The sequence below is a fragment of the Alnus glutinosa genome, chromosome 4 (genome assembly GCF_958979055.1).
Source record: "Alnus glutinosa chromosome 4, dhAlnGlut1.1, whole genome shotgun sequence".
NCBI classification, from domain to species: Eukaryota; Viridiplantae; Streptophyta; class Magnoliopsida; order Fagales; family Betulaceae; genus Alnus; species Alnus glutinosa.
The window spans coordinates 35,138,941-35,160,412 of NC_084889.1; the positions used below are offsets into that span (position 1 = coordinate 35,138,941).

The 21,472-nt window shown below is 35.4% G+C and overlaps 1 protein-coding gene and 1 pseudogene across 1 annotated transcript; both read left to right on the forward strand.

Annotated features, from left to right (window-relative positions):
* The first annotated feature begins 352 nt into the window (after nt 1-352).
* Nucleotides 353-5,284, forward strand: LOC133866571 (uncharacterized). The gene is made up of 9 exons (XM_062303129.1): nt 353-650; nt 735-919; nt 1,359-1,540; nt 1,947-2,231; nt 2,310-2,368; nt 2,466-2,502; nt 2,598-2,669; nt 3,791-4,115; nt 4,658-5,284. The coding sequence occupies exons 1-9, from the start codon at nt 539-541 to the stop codon at nt 5,027-5,029; spliced, it is 1,629 nt and encodes a 542-aa protein (XP_062159113.1). The 5' UTR covers nt 353-538; the 3' UTR covers nt 5,030-5,284.
* Nucleotides 5,285-13,517: 8,233 nt separating this feature from the next.
* On the forward strand, nt 13,518-18,305 carry LOC133867074 (uncharacterized; annotated as a pseudogene).
* The last annotated feature ends 3,167 nt before the right edge of the window (nt 18,306-21,472 follow it).

Below are 21,472 nucleotides of genomic sequence, written 5' to 3' on the forward strand. Positions count from 1 at the left end.
TTGAAAAAATTTCATTAATCCAACTTATAAAATTGTCATGCTTTTGTAATAAATTTTTCATAATTTTATTAATGCTAATAAAAAAACACGTATTTATAATACGACATATGAGAATTTTATACACCCGAGGAAAACTCTATTCCAAACTAAATGATTCATAGTTATTATTATTTGAACATTCAAATAATAAAACCAAAAATATATTTTAAATAATAATAAGAAAATAGTCAATCACACTAAGAAAATATTTTCATTCAAATTTTTTTAAAAAAATAATTTTCATTCACATAAGCGGGAAAGGGCATATATATGACTATTTTTGTTACGGACCAAAAAATACCGACAAAGTATACAGGGGGCAGGGGCCTACGACAAGGCGTGGTCTCTTTCAGAAGCGTGTAGAGAGATCGTGATTCGTGTCCCTGAAATCTTAGCTAAATATCACACACTCTGTTTCTCTCTATCGTCTTCTATCTTCGCCGAAAAACCAGAGAGTTTACATCCTCAGGAAACCGAAACGAATAGAAGCAAAGACATTATGGTATGTTTCAGAGCAAACCCATCATTTTTTCTTCTTTCTTTCTCTGTCTTCCTCTTCGTTTCTTCAGCCTTTGGAAGCTCTCTGCTCCACCACACTCGACGTAGCCCGGGTAACAATTTTTCTTCGTTGATCTCTCTCCTTTTTTGTTTATTTTATTTTATTTTCCAACAACCTGTGATTTTTGACGTTACAGAGGTTCTTGTTGGGAGAGAATATGGTGGGGTGGTGCAATGGAACACGAGGAGGTCTCTGGAGGAGGGGAGCGCAGGGAACTCGTCTCTGATATTGGCTGAGGCAAGGACGTACAGGAAGGACCCTCTTGATGGGTTTAACCACTACAGTGGTGGCTGGAATATCAGCAATCAACATTACTGGGCTGTGAGTGTTTTTATTTTTCGTCTATCTAAACATTTTATTTATTTATCATCCATCTGGGTTTTCTTTTCTTGAATCACAACCCTATAATTTCATCATTTTTTTTTTAATTATTTATTTTATGAGAAAAATGTGAATCAATACTGGCTTACATCTCTCATCTGGGTTTCAGTTATATTTCCTCTTTTATTTACAGCGCAGTTTGGTTTCTTACTTTTTTTTTTCTTTTTTTATGGATCTTGTTGATACAAAATCTGTAATGGCCTATCGTCCCATTTGGGTCATTTCTTCCCTCCAAATAAGGGCCTTTGAATTTCTGCAATTTTAGATTAACTCTGTTTCTTAAATCCTGTATTGGATCTTCTGGTCATTTGTTTTTTAGTAGATTGTTTGATCAATTAAATTCTTTGTTTTTAACCTTGATTATCATTTTATAATGCAGTCTGTGGGTCTTACCGCGGCGCCATTCTTTATCATTGCCGGCATTTGGTTTGTGCTTTTTGGGCTAACCTTGTGTATCGTCTGTCTCCGCTATTGCTGTTGTCCAAGAGCGCCTTTCGGCTATTCTCGAGCTTGCTATGCTCTCTCCCTTATTTTCCTCATCCTCTTCACCCTTTCAGCAATGTAATTCTCTTGCCTTCTCTCTTATGCTCTTATGCTCTTATGCTCCATTATGTTATACTTCCAATTAGGGTGCATTTGGCTATGCAATTTCTCAGGCCAAAAGTGCATTTTTTAAACAAAATTGCAAAATGTGTTCGGTTTGAAAGTTCATTTAAAACAATGGTGGTTTGAAAACGTGGAAAAAGGAAAGCGGGTGTGTTTTAAAAAGGCCAAACTGTGATGATTATAAATGCCAAATTGTGATTTTACCAAACTCTTAACTAAGTTTTTAATTTTTTTTTTTAAAAAAAATCACTGAAAACAATGTTTTAAGATTGTTATTTTTTCTAAAGACACGTTTTGAAACCGCTAAATGGACACTTATGGTAATTTCTGACTCACTTAATGTTTTGTTGTACAATTTCAGTGTTGGATGCATAGTTCTGTACACTGGTCAGGGGAATTTCCACAGCAGTACAACCAACACACTCGAGTATGTTGTGAAACAGGCAGATATCGTCGTTGACAACCTCAGGAATGTGTCAGGTTATCTTGCTGCAGCTAAGGGGGTTACAGTTAATTCTATCTTTCTGCCATCAGATGTCCAGAAGAACATTGACAATATTGAGACAAAGATCAACTCTTCTGCTTCCACTCTTTCTCAGACGACTTCAGATAATGCAAAGACTATACAAAATGGCTTGGACGCCGTGTAAGTATGAGGTCCTACAAAATTTTCGGGTGCTTGAAAGGCTTTTGGATAACATTTATCCGTTGCTCTACTCTGCAGGAGACTGGCTCTTATTATTCTTGCGGCTATTATGCTCTTTTTGGCATTTCTTGGATTTTGTAAGTCTTTTGTTCTCTTGGAGTAGTGGCAGGCTATTCTCTATATATGACTTATTATAACCGTTTCTTTTTATGTTGTTGTGGCTACTTATTGCAGTATTTTCGATTCTTGGAATGCAAGCTCTGGTGTACTTGTAAGTGATATAAACAGTTCATTTATAGTTTCGGAAGCAGCTCTGTTTTAGTTATCTTATATTTCTCCATGAACACTTATATGTGATGACTGCAGCTTGGTGATGATTGGGTGGATTCTTGTTACTGGCACATTCATTTTATGCGGCGTATTTCTCCTCCTCCATAAGTAAGTTCTGTGTTGTTAGAGTCATTTTATATTTATGTTGCTTCCCCTTCACTGCAACATTAAAAATGTAAATTTTAGCCTCTGCCTGCAAAAGCAATGGTTGACGTATATTTCTTTGTGAATGTTGTTGTCATCAATTTACTGGTTTTAATATGCTGTTCAACTGTTTTTTTATTAGACAGCTCATAATTTAGTAACAAATATGGAATCACTTTAACAAATCATTTGAAAAGTGAATGAGCAAAATTTTGTAGCTGAGTGAAAACCACATTTGCTACAATCAATGGAAAGTAGTGGTTTGTAAATTGCTTACACATTATCATCCTGCTTCTCAAGGACTTTTCATTGTTCAAAATCTGAGGTAGGATGTGAGGAGCAGAAATGTGTGAGGTACATTAATGGTTTGTGCATCATGTGGGAAGTACACGGACCATGTAATTCTTGCTCAATTCTCAGTTACTAAAGATAAGTGTTATATTTAATGAAATTAAAAGAACATAGACCAGAAAAGGCGGTTCTTATTTCTATTTTTTTACTTAGAAAACTTCATAAAAAGAAAAAGTCAATAGTTTCCTTTAACCTGGAACTTCTGTTTTGTCTCTTTTCTTTTTTTGGACCTTGGGTTGCTCTGGCATCCAGATAATCATGCCTAGACCTGCCCTTTTGAATAGCCCATGTTTAAGCTAGTGGAGCTTAGAAATGCATCCAGAAATTGATGCCAAAGTAATCATATATATATATTCTTTTTTTATAGCAAGACCTTGTTTGAGAATTGGAAGATTGTGCATTTTTAAGTTTTAACTTTTTACTATAAAATTAATTGAGATTTTGTTGAAATCTTTTCTCCAGCTGATTTAGGTTGCCAATTTCTCCATTGACAGTTGATTTTTTGAGTATGTAGAATGGATGCTATCTTCTTCTTTTTTTTTTTCTTTTTTTTTTTGTAGTCATGCATAATCTATATAGTTCATCAGTTATTCTAAAATGTAACCAGAGCTTCACCGATAATTAGATCAATTGGTTATGGTATTGTTTACTATAAGTTATGACTCTTTCTTGATAACTCTCGGTTGCACATGTAATCTCTAGATCTGACTTCTTCTTTTTTGTATATGCATTAGTGTGGTTGCAGATGCATGTGTTGCAATGGATGATTGGGTCCAGCACCCCACTGCACATACAGCTTTAGATGATATACTCCCATGTGTGGACAATGCAACTGCCCAAGGAACCCTTACGCAATCCAAAAATGTCACCTACCAGCTTGTCGTTGTGGTTGACAGCGTGATCAACAATATCTCTAATGTTAATTACCCACCCGTTGCTGGACCCCTTTATTTCAATCAATCTGGTCCATTGGTGCCCGTTCTTTGCAACCCGTTTCATTCTAATCTCGCGGATCGACAATGTGGAACTAGTGAGGTGCAGTTGAGCAATGCTACAGAGGTAATATCATTAAAGTATCTGAATTTTAGTTCAGAAATGCTTACAACATTCATATGACGGATTTTGGTTAGTTTTGGTCTCCATAAAAAGCCTGGCTCAAGCAAATTGTGTTCCACGTTCTGGTTTTTGCCTTGCTCATCATTTATGGTGGTTTTCCTTCTAATGTCTAATGGATTGTTTTTAGGTTAGGCCATATTTTTGGTGATTCGTTTTTCTTTTAAATTTGAATAGGAATTGAGAATGATGCAGTAGAACTGTCACATGCTAAAATTGGCAACTTTTGGCTCTTGAAACTTTTGTGTAGGTTTATGATTTATATATATATATATATATATATATATATATATTTTTTTTTTCTGTATTTTGATTAACAAAGATTGAAGTGCTTATACATGGGTCAATTTGTGAGACTATCCTTCTCAAAATTTCTTTGCCTTTCTCACCTGTCCAAAACTTACCTCCTTGTCCTTCATATATGTGTATATATATGAAATGTTTGTTGAGTGTAGATGAATGAAACTTTCAACCTTTTTCCCAAGCAGGTGTGGAAGAATTATGTGTGTCAAGTTTCAAAATCTGGTATTTGTACCACACCTGGCCGATTGACCCCAACCTTCTACAACCAGATGGCAGCTGCTGTAAATCTGAGCTACGGTTTGAATCGCTATTCTCCATTCTTGGTTAATCTGGAAGACTGCACGTTTGTACGGGACACGTTCACCGGCATCAGTAACGACCATTGTCCTGGTCTGAAAAGATTTAGCAGATGGATCTATATTGGGTTAGTAATGGTATCTGCTGCTGTAATGCTCTCACTGATCTTCTGGGTTATCTATGGAAGAGAGCGACGCCACCGCGTATATACCAAACGGCATGCAGCTAGATCCTTGGACAATGAAGGCAAGGCCAGATAGAGATCTTCTACTCTAATTTATGCTTGTTTGGTGAAGAGTTGTCATGTATAAATTCTTGTACATTATGCTAGTGATCCTTAGGTTTGATGATATTGCAGTGTAGGTCTTTATCCCATCATGGCTCTTTGTTAGACTAAATACTGATATTCGATAGCTGCTTCAAGGAGATATGGTCTTTTTTGGCCTGCTTATTTAGCTTCAAACTCAAGGAAAAGAGCATATCCTATACAACAAGTTAATGCTTGCACAGTTGCATGATTGGTTCCAACTCTTGTAAGCATCAATGAGAGGTAAAGGTTGTGGTAAGGGTCTATTAGAAATTGATGTGACAGGTCACCGCATTGCTACATCAGCTACGATCAAATTTGACATTGTTATGTCTGTCACAATCAAATTTGATTGTTAATGGTTGATATGGAAAATGCTATGTGAACTATCAGATCAGTCTATAAGAATAAGTCATACCATCGATTATGTAACATTTTGATCCTCATTTGAATAGGGTGAGGGTGCGATTTGAGTTGCAAAGAATAAGACAATTAGTAGTCTTTCAAGTGAAGTCTGAAGATTTTCAACGATATCATCAGCCGTCGGGGACAATGATTATCTTTTGGTGTGCCCCCCTCAAAGCAAAGTTGAAACAAATTATACGCATATTGAGAGTAAATCCTAGTTTTGATAAATAAAAAATATTGAAAAAATATAATTTTTATTGTAAAGTCATTTATAAACTGATGTAACAGTTCATAATTGTTAAAAATAATTAAGCAAGTTCTTTTAATTATTTCACTAATCATGGATTGTTATGTTAGTTTGTGAATAACTTTAGTATCCTTAGCATCATTTAATTTTAATTATTTAGTAACCGACCTAGTCAGTATTATGTGAACTTACAAACTGACATGTAGTCTACTTGACAAATGCTACCACGTAAGTTAATTGACGTTGCAAGTGTCGTATAGACTGTCACGTTAATTTGTATGAAACTTGTACATTTAATAGTATTCAATATTTTTTTTTCTTTTTTTTTTCTTCTTTTCAAGAAGCTTTCAGAGAATCAAAGATTATATTATGCTTAATGATTTTGGATCTGGCTTGCAAGCTGTAATGAAAACTATCGCATATATGCTGTAAAAGAAAAATTAAAAAAAAAAAAAATCAAACAAAAAAAAATCAAAAAAATAAAAGCCTTTAGTGGTTGAAACCACCCCTCGGCTAACTGGCTATTCCTTTTGTTTTTGTCTTTTTTTTTTTTTTAAGTTTTTAATATTTTTTACTTTTTTAATAATTATTTTTTATAATTTTTAAGTCTTGATAAATTTTTTATTATTAAGAGGGCATGCTGTAGTGGAAAACAGCATGCATGCGGTAGTTAAAACAGATCCAATGTGGATATACATAACCACATCAGACTGCTTCCGTGGGAAAACAATATATATATATATATATATATATATATATATATATATATATATAATATTCAAAGATAGGAATCCTAGAAGAGTAATTTGACAAACAAATTCGTACACGTGGCTCAAGTTCTGGAGCATCCAATCACGGACTCCCACCTTGATTTCCATCCTTGACCAACATTCCCGAGTAAATATATATATATAATTTCCCCTCTATATATAATCTATTTACCATTGTGCACTAAAATCACATATCTTTAATTAACGTCAATCAACATCAATGAGGTTTTGATCAGCAGCCAAACGACTCTTCCACAACACGCATACGTACACGTCTACAGGACGACCGTATAATCCCATGGCCAAGTTTCTTCGTGACTTGTGACACTCCATTCCATTCTATGGCTAATATTTGGCGACCCAAAATGCTTTTGTTTGGATAATATATTCTACTTTTATAAGAATTTTCTAATAAACTGATGCTTCGGTTTACACGATACTGTTACGTCAATCATAATTAAAATTATTAATTTAGTGATTTACGTAATAAGTATCATTAGACAGTTAGACTGACAAACTGATGTGATATTTTATACGTCACTTACCACGTTAATCACTAATACTAAAAATTACACTTTTATTTAACTATTGTTCCACCATGTTGACATGACAATAAGGCTGATTAACACTATCATGTGAATACGATAAATAACGATAAAATAAAAATGTAATTTATTTTAAAAGGGTAGTACCTCCCCCCACACTCTTTAGTGAAATGGAGACATGTACAATTTTATATGACACCGGTTTCATCAATGTGTCTCCGACCAAAATCTAAAGGCTGGTGAGATGTCAATGTGTTCTGAATGGGAGGGTGCAAATTATGTTGTTTCTTTGGCCATGCCCACTTGATTACGTGTTGAAATCTTTTTGAGGTGGAAAAAGGTTATGAGGTTGAGTTAGAAGCACCAAATTAACCAGGGGTTTTTGCCGACTTAGATGGGGAGTTTGGCTAAGTCTAACCCAACCCAACCCAACCCACCTTTTTTATGAAAATTAACCACCTCACTTACTAGAAGCCAATCAAATTCTTGAACTTAGATATTAATTGTAATTATCACACAATATCTATTACCATTTATCACCAAAAAATGTATATAAACTACATCTTACTACATCAAAATCAACTTACACTATAAGTCTACAACCTGATCACCAAACGGCACCAATATCGCGAGCAGCCTGCAAAATATTGCAATGAGTGCTCAAGCGATGACCAAATCAATGTTGTTATGCCAAACGATCGCATTTGCTTTGAGGTTCTTTTTATTAAAACCTAGTTGACTTTTTTGTAAAACAATGATCTTTATAGGTGGATGATATAAAACGTAATTAATCCACGACTTAGTGAGTATATCACACGGGAAACACCATTATGCTAGCCACCAATAGTCGTCAGATCGGGTCTAGCGCCGAGTAATCCACACAACTGGTGATGTCGTTGGGTGTGACCACCATCAGTACATGCATGATTGTGCTGGTCACAATAATATTCGAATCCAAAATAAATAACATGGAGTACCATATGGTCAATTTGTATAGTCTAGTATGCATATTTTTTTTTTTAGAGTAATGTTTCTTGTATAACTTTCGTACAACTCTAACAACTTTTTTAAAGATCAACCATTAGATATTTAAGGCTTATATGTAAGAAAGCAAATTCAATGATTGACTATAAAAAAAAAATAAATAAATAAATTATTAGAACTGTACGAAAGTTGTACACCAAATTCACCGTTCATTTCTCTTTTTTTCTTTTTAACCCTTTTTTTTTATATAATATTTATAATATTTCTTTGATTTTTAAATTTTTATTATCTTTTAATTGAATATATAACAAATGGCAAGGGTATTATAAAAATATTTCAACAAAATAAGTCTTTTTGGCGATCTTTGATAATTTGGGGGTCATATTAGTACACTTGGTAGTTTAGGGACTACTTTAAAAATAGCTTGTAGTTTGAGGTTTTTTTTTTTATAATCATCCTTCTTTTCTTTTCTTTTTTCTTTTTTTAAGTGTTAAAGGGTTAAAAACTTAAAATATAAGAAAAACGTTGTATATTACTTAATACGCCCTTATAATACTATTGATATAAAGCATCTTGAAAAAATTCCGGTTCCGACGTTCCGTTGAGGTGCAACGTCGATGTCAGGTGCAGATAAAAATAAATTAGTGACTAGCTAGCTCTTTCATTGTCAAGCTGTCCCACGTTAATTAACAGACCTTGGCGTTTTTTAGGTAGCTTCATATATATAATAGACATACAATAAAAGTTGACACAGACTCTTTTGCCCTTTCAAAGTACTTAATAGAGACCAAGGTGCAACAAGGGCAAGTTGGTAATGCTGCTCAAGTACTTGCACACAAATGACTATTATATAGAGCTCAAAACATGATACAAGGGTGATTAAGGTAATTAGGGAACCCAAAAGAATCTATATAAAGCTTACAATTCCATCGCTTCCAACCAGTTTGCCACACCAAAAAGAGATATCCCACGCCAGGTTCTTAGGAGTTGAACCATTCCATTCCATTCCATGGCCTCAAAAAGTGCACCTCCTCCTCATTCAAAGCCACAAGCCACAACCAGGACATGTTTGTGTGCACCCACCACCCATCCAGGCTCATTCAGGTGCAGTATTCACCGCAGTTCCCATCCCGGCCGGGCTGCCTCGACCCGGCAAGTGGTACGTGTTTCGTCTAGTCGATGGGAATTGGCTGTGATTGCAAAGGCAAATTCATTCAAGGCATTTCTCCTCCAAATGATCAAGCCCTCCAGCCATGATCTCCAGAGGAGGAGGAATTTCCAGCCCAAGCCTAGCAGGTTTTGCTTGATCAATAACAATAGAGATGGGGTTACAGTTTCCTGATCATAGATTATTGTATTAGCTTCAAAGCTTTATGTTATGTTGTAATGATTAGATTAGAGCCTTTGAACTAAAAAGTGCATAGAGGGGACTTGTAAATATTGTTTTTTGCTTCTATGAGTATATATAGTGAAAAAAAGAAGCAATCCATGGAAATTGCTTAATTTTGTTTGTAATGGCTGCCAGCCAACGTATTTTGTTGTGGTTCTACCAATGATTTTGCAAATATAGTGGAAGAGAAAGAAATATTAGGTTTGATGCATATGGAATGTGTTTGACTATGGAGTTACCCTTCATTGTACTATTTGAGTTTGGCTTACTTCGAGGAAAAAAAAAAATCATTGGAAATTAAATCTTCTGTGCAAAAAATTAACAGTAAAGATTGCAAGATTGAGGGAGAACTCCAGCTATTTTTGCACCGGAAGTAAGTCAAACTCGTACAAGTTGTTAATATTTTTTTTCATTGGAACCAATCTTCTGCTTTAATAAAGTGGGATTCGATGGGAGTCGAAATAGGTTAATATTTGTTAATTATTTTTTAGGTTTTTTTTTTTTTTTTTTGAACAGAAATTCTCATACTTTTCATTGATCACCAAACGAAAAATACTTGACCCTAAAAAAGGATCTAGGGAGAAATAGCTTCCCTAAGAACAATATTGGATATACTAGTAGGAGTGACTTCCAGCAAACACAAATCACACATAATACTAGCAGCCTCTTTAGCAAGACAATGTGCTGCATAATTGGACTCACGAAAAACAAAATTGAAACTACATGTATGTAAACTTTGCCGCTCAACATGAATACTTTCGAGAATATGGCCTGCACTCGACAAGTAAGGAGGATTTGAATTTATCTCTTCAATAACATTTGCTTAGGTTTTGAACAGTGTATTGAGTCAATTACCTTAATTACTTAATTACTATGCTTGAACCTAACTTTTGGTTTGATTACCATAAAGTTGAGGAAAATCTTTTGTAGTTGCAAGGGAGTTGGGATCCAATTTCGCCTATTCTAGGGAAGAGAGAGATCAAGGAAGGCATGTAAACATCTCTCATTGTGTAGGCACAATAGACTTAAACTGGAAAGAAAAAGAAAAAGAAAAATTATTGTTGATTTTGTAAGAGATTAAAAATAAGACTTCTTCAATGGTATTCATTTTTAATTATTCTAATATTAGTCTAAAGTGGTATATATATAACAACTATGTCCCAAATCAACGGACAAGGATACAGTTAGTTCTATTTGAGGGGTAAAATTGTTTTTTTACATTTTCATTTAAATTGGATTAAATGAATTTATTATAATTCAATCTATTAAATTGTCACGTGTCCAAAATCATATGATTTTTACATGCTCTATTAATAATGCATGTGAAAATCCCATATATTTTATATATATGTTAATTTAATAAATCTGGTTAGAATAAATTCTTTCGAGCTCTGCTTCTTAATGTCTTTCGTGCATTTTTATTTCAATTAGACTACATTCTAGCTTACTAAATTTATAAAATAAAGTTTTTTTTTTTTTTTTAAGCATTTAATTGTGCACACAGTGATAACATGACACCATATTCACCATGTCACAATATATAAACTACTAGATTTGTAAAATTTGATTAAGACTATAAAATAGCTTCTCTCCACTTCATTGGAGTTGAAAAATATCGATTCATTTGTGTAAGTCTAACCAATAATTTAAAGCGGAAATCACTAGTTCAAATTCACTTCTTCTTCTCCCTATCATTTTAGTTACAAAATCATTATTTTTTGTCCATTGTTTTTGTGGGTACATTTATTTTCTTTCCTTTTGTTTGTTTCTTTTGAACCTACTCTTAATTCGCATTCTCTTATGTTTTGTTAGCTACTTAGCTCATATATGATGATGTTTTTGAAGGGCAAATTGAATTCAAAACGTAAATGAGTTAAAACTATTCATTAATTACTTTAAAAAAAAATTATTCATTAATTACATTTCTTAGTGGGTGGTACAATGCCATTTGGACTATTTGGATGGATGAGTGATTGCTAGAAGTCACCAAAAGATAGGTTCACCTTCCTCCTTTTTTTTGATTGGAAAAGCTCATCTTCACCTCTAACATTAAGTGTGAAATCCTATTGATTTTACATCTCATAATGCCATATCTTCTCACTAACCCACACCATTTAATAGCATAAATTAAGGCCCCTCACCTTCTATTCAAAATGTATGATTAAGCACCGATGGTATTTTTATAACCGCTAATGAACTTTGTAACGTGCTTTATATCAGATATTTAAAATACGTCACATCAACTAATATAAAATAGGTAATAAATATGAGTGAAGAGTAAGTTTATTCTTTTGTATATGCATTATCACTCTAAAAGACGAATTCAATATAAAACTGATATTATGTAGTGTGACAAAAAATTTGTAAATTTGAATAATTATTTGAAAAATTTTCATCAATCCAACTTATAAAATTGTCATGCTTTTGTAATAAATTTTTCATATTTCTATTAATACTATTAAAAAAGGACGTGCTTCTAATATAATAGAGATGACACACGACAATTTTATATATATGAGGAAAGCTCTACTCCAAAATAAATTATTCATGGTTATTATTATGCAACCTATACTTATACAACTTATTAATTTGAATGTTCAAATAATAAAACCAAAAATATATTTTAAATAATAATAAGAAAATAGTCAATCACACTAAGAGCATTACTAGCAGTGGGTTCCATTTCCTACATTTTAGGGAAAATTTTAAAAAAGTCAAAAAAACAATCCTACAGCAGCTTCCCTTCCCTTATATGTTCCTTGGGATTGCTACAGTGCTTCCCAATGCATTGAGAAGCACTGTAGCAATCCCAAGCATTTGTTTATTCATAAAAAAAAACCTCTCTCCTCTTGCGCATGATCTGTTCTTCCTCTCTCTCTCTGCAAATCCCAAGCATCAGTTCTTCTTCTCTCTCTCTCTGCACATCACCAATCCTCTCTCTTCGATCGCCATCTCTGCTCCTCTTTTTCTTGTGCCTCTATCCATTCCGACAGCTTGGGCACCACCAGGGGCGGAGCCAGGTTTCAAACATTGGGGGGGCCAAATTGAGAAAAAAAAATTTGGGGAGGCCAAAACTAAGAAAATAAAAAAAATAAGGGGTAAAATTTAATTTAATTTTTTTTTTTTTGAGGGGAAACTCTTTGGCTTGGGGGGGGCCAGGCCCCCCCAAGCCAAAGAGTAGTTCCGCCCCTGGGCACTACCACCGGCTTCACCTCCTTGTCACCACTCCGATCCCACGATCTCCTCCACACCAATACGACCAACAGCCTGATCACCACAGCCAACGACGTCGTCGCAATCACCACCGCCGAGTCTAACACCGACCCACAAGCGATATCCCCTGCGCCGATTCCAGCGTCCGTTCGAATCCCCCATTGTATCCATCGTATCCAGTCCGATCTTTTCCCCTTGACCCTCATCATCAATTTATCATTGCCTCGCATCCTTCGCTCCCACTCGATCTCCCCCCTTTGCCCCCTTCACCACACCAATTTCCTCTCCAGTCTCTCCACACCAACCACCAAAATGACGAAACTGCCCTTCCGCTTCCTCCTCCTCTCCCACAGCTCCACCGAGATCAAAACCCTGGCCATCACCTCCGACACCCGCCCCATGATCCTTTTTGAGAAATTCGGGTTCACCCACACCGGCCACGTGACGATCTCCGTCTCCTCCGTCTCGGTGTCCTCCTCGCTCTCCATTTTGCAGCTTGCGTGAAGGAAGGGATGGAGGCATTGTGTGTGACGGAGAAGACGACAGAACGAGAGAGAAGAAAAAGAAATGAATAAAAAAACAAAATGAAAAAGTAAAAATTAATATTTTAATTATATAGGGAATAGTAAAGAGAAGCTGCTGTGGGGTATTTTTTCATAGGGAAACAAAAAGTAATTTTATTCCCTACATTTAAGGAAAAAAGATGAAAAGAAAAAAAGAAAGAAAGCTGCTAAGAATGTTGTAAGAAAATATTTTCATTCAAATTTTCATTCACATAAGCGGGAAAGGGCATATATATGACTATTTCTGTTATATACAGGGGCCCACGACAAGGCGTGGTCTCTTTCAGAAGCGTGTAGAGAGATCGTGATTCGTGTCCCAGAAATCCTAGCTAAATATCACACTCTGTTTCTCTCTATCGTCTTCTATCTTCGCCGAAAAACCAGAGAGTTTACATCCTCAGGAAACCGAAACGAATAGAAGCAAAGACATTATGGTATGTTTCAGAGCAAACCCATCATTTTTTCTTCTTTCTTTCTATGTCTTCCTCTTCGTATCTTCAGCCTTTGGAAGCTCTCTGCTCCACCACACTCGACGTAGCCCGGGTAACAATTTTTCTTCGTTGATCTCTCTCCTTTTTTGTTTATTTTATTTTATTTTCCAACAACCTGTGATTTTTGACGTTACAGAGGTTCTTGTTGGGAGAGAATATGGCGGGGTGGTGCAATGGAACACGAGGAGGTCTCTGGAGGAGGGGAGCGCAGGGAAATCGTCTCTGATATTGGCTGAGGCAAGGACGTACAGGAAGGACCCTCTTGATGGGTTTAACCACTACAGTGGTGGCTGGAATATCAGCAATCAACATTACTGGGCTGTGAGTGTTTTTATTTTTCGTCTCTCTACACATTTTATTTATTTATCATCCATCTGGATTTTCTTTTTCTTGAATCACAACCCTATAATTTCATCATTTTTTTTTAATTTTTTATTTTATGAGAAAAATGTGAATCAATACTGGCTTACATCTCTCATCTGGGTTTCAGTTATATTTCCTCTTTTATTTACAGCGCAGTTTGGTTTCTTACTTTTTTTTTTTTCTTTTTTTTATGGATCTTGTTGATACAAAATCTGTAATGGCCTATCGTCCCATTTGGGTCATTTCTTCCCTCCAAATAAGGGCCTTTGAATTTCTGCAATTTTAGATTAACTCTGTTTCTTAAATCCTGTATTGGATCTTCTGGTCATTTGTTTTTTAGTAGATTGTTTGATCAATTAAATTCTTTGTTTTTAACCTTGATTATCATTTTATAATGCAGTCTGTGGGTCTTACCGCGGCGCCATTCTTTATCATTGCCGGCATTTGGTTTGTGCTTTTTGGGCTAACCTTGTGTATCGTCTGTCTCCGCTATTGCTGTTGTCCAAGAGCGCCTTTCGGCTATTCTCGAGCTTGCTATGCTCTCTCCCTTATTTTCCTCATCCTCTTCACCCTTTCAGCAATGTAATTCTCTTGCGTTCTCTCTTATGCTCTTATGCTCCATTATATTATACTTCCAATTAGGGTGCATTTGGCTATGCAATTTCTCAGGCCAAAAGTGCATTTTTTAAACAAAATTGCAAAATGTGTTCGCTTTGAAAGTTCATTTAAAACAATGGTGGTTTGAAAACGTGGAAAAAGGAAAGCGGGTGTGTTTTAAAAAGGCCAAACTGTGATGATTATAAATGCCAAATTGTGATTTTACCAAACTCTTAACTACGTTTTTAAATTTTTTTAAAAATCACTGAAAACAATGTTTTAAGATTGTTATTTTTTCTAACGGCACGTTTTGAAACCGCTAAACGGACACTTATGGTAATTTCTGACTCACTTAATGTTTTGTTGTACAATTTCAGTGTTGGATGCATAGTTCTGTACACTGGTCAGGGGAATTTTTACAGCAGTACAACCAACACTTGAGTATGTTGTGAATCAGGCATATATCGTCGTTGAAAACCTCAGGAATGTGTCAGGTTATCTTGCTGCAGCTAAGGGGGTTACAGTTAATTCTATCTTTCTGCCATCAGATGTCCAGAAGAACATTGACAATATTGAGACAAAGATCAACTCTTCTGCTTCCACTCTTTCTCAGACGACTTCAGATAATGCAAAGACTATACAAAATGGCTTGGATGCCGTGTAAGTATGAGGTCCTACAAAATTTTCGGGTGCTTGAAAGGCTTTTGGATAACATTTATCCGTTGCTCTACTCTGCAGGAGACTGGCTCTTATTATTCTTGCGGCTATTATGCTCTTTTTGGCATTTCTTGGATTTTGTAAGTCTTTTGTTCTCTTGGAGTAGTGGCAGGCTATTCTCTATATATGACTTATTATAACCGTTTCTTTTTATGTTGTTGTGGCTACTTATTGCAGTATTTTCGATTCTTGGAATGCAAGCTCTGGTGTACTTGTAAGTGATATAAACAGTTCATTTATAGTTTCGGAAGCAGCTCTGTTTTAGTTTTCTTATATTTCTCCATGAACACTTATATGTGATGACTGCAGCTTGGTGATGATTGGGTGGATTCTTGTTACTGGCACATTCATTTTATGCGGCGTATTTCTCCTCCTCCATAAGTAAGTTCTGTGTTGTTAGAGTCATTTTATATTTATGTTGCTTCCCCTTCACTGCAACATTAAAACTGTAAATTTTAGCCTCTGCCTGCAAAAGCAATGGTTGACGTATATTTCTTTGTGAATGTTGTTGTCATCAATTTACTGGTTTTAATATGCTGTTCAACTGTTTTTTTATTAGACAGCTCATAATTTAGAAACAAATATGGAATCACTTTAACAAATCATTTGAAAAGTGAATGAGCAAAATTTTGTAGCTGAGTGAAAACCACATTTGCTACAATCAATGGAAAGTAGTGGTTTGTAAATTGCTTACACATTATCATCCTGCTTCTCAAGGACTTTTCATTGTTCAAAATCTGAGGTACGATGTGAGGAGCAGAAATGTGTGAGGTACATTAATGGTTTGTGCATCATGTGGGAAGTACACGGACCATGTAATTCTTGCTCAATTCTCAGTTACTAAAGATAAGTGTTATATTTAATGAAATTAAAAGAACATAGACCAGAAAAGGCGGTTCTTATTTCTATTTTTTTACTTAGAAAACTTCATAAAAAGAAAAAGTCAATAGTTTCCTTTAACCTGGAACTTCTGTTTTGTCTCTTTTCTTTTTTTGGACCTTGGGTTGCTCTGGCATCCAGATAATCATGCCTAGACTGCCCTTTTGTTTAAGCTAGTGGAGCTTAGAAATGCATCCAGAAATTGATGCCAAAGTAATCATATATATATATATATATATTCTTTTTTTATAGCAATACCTTGTTTGAGAATTGGAAGATTGTGCATTTTGAAGTTTTAACTTTTTACTATAAAATTAATTGAGATTTTGTTGAAATCTTTTCTCCAGCTGATTTAGGTTGCCAATTTCTCCATTGACAGTTGATTTTTTGAGTATGTAGAGTGGATGCTATCTTTTTTTTTTTTTTTTTTTTTGTAGTTATGCTTAATCTATATAGTTCATCAGTTATTCTAAAATGTAACCAGAGCTTCACCGATAATTAGATCAATTGGTTATGGTATTGTTTACTATAAGTTGTGACTCTTTCTTGATAACTCTCGGTTGCACATGTAATCTCTAGATCTGACTTCTTCTTTTATGTATATGCATTAGTGTGGTTGCAGATACATGTGTTGCAATGGATGATTGGGTCCAGCACCCCACTGCACATACAGCTTTAGATGATATACTCCCATGTGTGGACAATGCAACTGCCCAAGAAACCCTTACACAATCCAAAAATGTCACCTACCAGCTTGTCGTTGTGGTTGACAGCGTGATCAACAATATCTCTAATGTTAATTACCCACCCGTTGCTGGACCCCTTTATTTCAATCAATCTGGTCCATTGGTGCCCGTTCTTTGCAACCCGTTTCATTCTAATCTTGCGGATCGACAATGTGGAACTAGTGAGGTGCAGTTGAACAATGCTACAGAGGTAATATCACTAAAGTATCTGAATTTTAGTTCAGAAATGCTTACACCATTCATATGACGGATTTTGGTTAGTTTTGGTCTCCATTTAAAGCCTGGCTCAAGCAAATTGTGTTCCACGTTCTGGTTTTTGCCTTAATCATCATTTATGGTGGTTTTCCTTCTAATGTCTAATGGATTGTTTTTAGGTTATGCCATATTTTTGGTGATTCGTTTTTCTTTTAAATTTGAATAGGAATTGAGAATGATGCAGTAGAACTGTCACATGCTAAAATTGGCAACTTTGGCTCTTGAAACTTTTGTTTAGGTTTATGATTTTATATATATATATATTTTTTCTGTATTTTGATTAACAAAGATTGAAGTGCTTATACATGGGTCAGTTTGTGAGACTATCCTTCTCAAAATTTCTTTGCCTTTCTCACCTGTCCAAAACTTACCTCCTTGTCCTTCATATATGTGTACATATATGAAATGTTTGTTGAGTGTAGATGAATGAAACTTTCAACCTTTTTCCCAAGCAGGTGTGGAAGAATTATGTGTGTCAAGTTTCAAAATCTGGTATTTGTACCACACCTGGCCGATTGACCCCAACATTCTACAACCAGATGGCAGCTGCTGTAAATCTGAGCTATGGTTTGTATAGCTATTCTCCATTCTTGGTTAATCTGGAAGACTGCACGTTTGTACGGGACACGTTCACCGGCATCAGTAACAACCATTGTCCTGGTCTGAAAAGATTTAGCGGATGGATCTATATTGGGTTAGTAATGGTATCTGCTGCTGTAATGCTCTCATTGATCTTCTGGGTTATCTATGGAAGAGAGCGCTGCCACCGCGTATATACTAAACGGCATGCAGCTAGATCCTTGGACAATGAAGGCAAGGCCAGATAGAGATCTTCTACTCTAATTTATGCTTGTTTGGTGAAGAGTTGTCATGTATAAATTCTTGTACATTATGCTAGTGATCCTTAGGTTTGATGATATTGCAGTGTAGGTCTTTATCCCATCATGGCTCTTTGTTACACTAAATACTGATATTCGATAGCTGCTTCAAGGAGATATGGTCTTTTTTGGCCTGCTTATTTAGCTTCAAACTCAAGGAAAAGAGCATATCCTATTCAACAAGTTAATGCTTGCACAATTGCATGATTGGTTCCAACTCTTGTAAACATCAATGAGATGTAAATGTTGTTGTAAGGGTCTATTAGAAATTAGAAATTGATGTGACAGGTTACCCGGTATTGCTACATCAGCTACGATCAAATTTGACATTATTATATCTGTCACAATCAAATTTGATTGTTAATAGTTGATATGGAAAATGCTATGTGAACTATCAGATCAGTATGTAAGAATAAGTCATACCATCAATTATGTAACATTTTGATCCTCATTTGAATAGGGTGAGGGTGCCATTTGAGTTGCAAAGAATAAGACAATTAGTAGTCTTTCAAGTGAAGTCATGAAAATCTTTAGGAGATTTTCAACGATATCATCAGCCATTGGGGACAATGATTATCTTTTGGTGTGCCCCCCCCCCCCCCCCCCCCCCCCTCTCAAAGCAAAGTTGAAACAAATCATACGCATATTAAGAGTAGATCCTGGTTTTGATAAATAAAAAATATTGAAAAATTATTTGAGGTATTATAATTTTATTGTAAAGTCGTTTACAACATGATGTAATAGTTTATAATTGTTAAAATTAGTTAAACAATTTCTTTTAATTGTTTTACTAATTATGGATTGTCATGTCACTTTGTGAATAACTTTGTAGTATCCTTAACACTATTTAATTTTAATTATTTAGTAACTGACCTAGTCCGTGTTATGTGAACTTACAAACTGATGTGTAGTCTACCTGACAAATGCTACCACGTAAGTCAACTAACGTTGTAAGTGTTATATAGACTGTCACGTTAATTTGTATGAAACTTGTAGTACATTTAATAGTGTTGGGGATAAAATTAATCCCGAAGACACGTGGATCCTGATCTTGAAACATCTCGGTATAATGATGTTTCAGTCTTATAGAACCCAATTACGGCAAGGAATATTCCGAGACCTCCAAGTATAATCGGAGCAAACATGTCTCGGATATTTATGCTTCAGAGATTGGAAATAAGCTACAAGATCGTACAGGAAGTTTGAGTTACAACCCGAAATAGAAGATTGCCTCAGAGTCATAACACCTCGGTATAATAACATCTCGGATCTTCCACAACTCTGTTATGGTGCAGCAACATCCTGAGATCTCCTAGTCTTGTCAGAGCGAACATGTCTCGGATATTATCACCTCGGGGGTTGCTCGAAGTGCGCCGCAGATGTCTTAGAATGTAATAAGGCCAGTATCCCGGAAGATCAGGGATATGCCACTATTCCATAATTAATGGGATAAGGTAGATGATGACACGGAATTGAGATTAAAAAGGTACGAATGCGATTCAATTTGAACTCTGCAGCCTCATTCGAATTCCCTGGAGATAAGGTTAGGGTTCAACCAGACTAGGATTCAAACTCTTAATCCAACTAGGCTTCAAGGATTCTAATCAGACTGCAACTACCGGCCTATAAATAAGACCACCACACCAGGTATGAAAACACATGCATTCTCTGTGTTTTTGAGATTACAGATATTCTTTAGAAAATCGGTTTAGATCTGACTTAGGCATCGGAGTGGGCGTAGTCGGCACCCCCAACTAGTTGTTTGTTGTTTTACAGGAATCTGTACCAACAAATAGTATTCAATTTTTTAAAAAATTTTTTTTTTCTTTCCAGAAGCTTTCAGAGAATCAAAGATTGGACTACGCTTAATGTTTTTGGATCTGGCTTGCATGCGGTAGTGAAAAACTACCCCATCTTTGGCCAAGGAGGTTGCTCATATCGGCCGTAGGGGGTGGTTTCGACCACCCCTAGGCCTTTGGGGGTGGCCAGGGCCAACCGGCCATTTCTTTTGTTTTGTTTGTTTGTTTTTTTTTTTTTTTTTTTTAATATTTTTTTTTATAAAATTTTTTAAGTCTTAATAAATTTTTTATTATTAAGAGAGCATGCTGCAGTATGGAAAACGGCGTGCACGCGTGATGCGGTAGTGAAACCAGATCCAATGTGGATATGCATAACCAGATCAGACTGCTTTCGTGGGAAAACAATATTCAAAGATAGGAATCCTAGAAGAGTAATTTGACAAACATATTCGTACACGTGGCTCAAGTTCTGGTGCATCCAATCACGGACTCCCACCTTGATTTCCATCCTTGACCAACATTCCCGAGTAAATATATATATATATATATAATTTCCCCTCTATATATAATCTATTTACCATTGTGCACTAAAATCACACATCTTTAATTAACGTCAATCAACATCAATGAGGTTTTGATCAACAGCCAAACGACTCTTCCACAACACGCATACGTACACGTCTACAGGACGACCGTATAATTCCATGGCCAAGTTTCTTTGTGACTTGTGACACTCCATTCCATTCTATGGCTAATATTTGGATAACATATACAGCTTTTATTAGAATTTTCTTATAAATTGATGCGTCGGTTGCACTGTTACGTCAATCATAATTAAATTTATTAGTTTAGTAATTTACGTGATAAATATTATTAATGTTAAAAATTATACTTTTATTTAATCATTGTTTAAATATGTTGACGTGACAATAAGGCCGATTAACACTGTCATGTGAACACAATAAAAAAAAAAAAATAATGATGAAATAAAAATATAATTTATTTAAAAGGGGTAGTACCTGCCCACACTCTTTTGTGAAATGGAGACATGTACAATTTTATATGACACCGGTCTGATCAACGTGTCTCCGACCAAAATCTAAATTCTAAAGGCTGGTGAGGTGTCGATGTCGTTCTGAATGGGAGGGTGCAAATTGTGTTGTTTCTTCGCCCATGCCGACTTGATTACGTGTTGAAATATTTTTGAGGTGGAAAAGGGTTATGAGGTTGAGTTAGAAGCACCAAACCAGGGATTTTTGCCGACTTAGATGGGAATTTGGCTAAGTCTAACCCAAGTACCCAACCCAACCCAACCCAACCCAACCCACCTTATTTATGAAAATTAAGCACCTCACTTACTAGAAGCCAATCAAATTCTTAAACTTAAAGAATTAATTGTAACTAGCTCATAACCCGCGCTCTGCGCGGAATTTTTCATTATAATTTAATTTCAGAATTTAAACACATCTTCATCATATTTTTTATTATTAATCCATAAAAAAGTAAAACTTTTTAAAATATTTGTTCACATTGGAACTCGACTTTTATATA

Bases quoted from the DNA above. Each gene is read 5' to 3' on its own strand.
- LOC133866571 (XM_062303129.1), top strand. From the start codon at position 539: ATGGTATGTTTCAGAGCAAACCCATCATTTTTTCTTCTTTCTTTCTCT. The intron at 920-1,358 runs GTGAGTGTTTTT...TTTATAATGCAG, and splicing joins GCAATCAACATTACTGGGCT to TCTGTGGGTCTTACCGCGGC. The intron at 4,116-4,657 runs GTAATATCATTA...TTTCCCAAGCAG, and splicing joins AGTTGAGCAATGCTACAGAG to GTGTGGAAGAATTATGTGTG.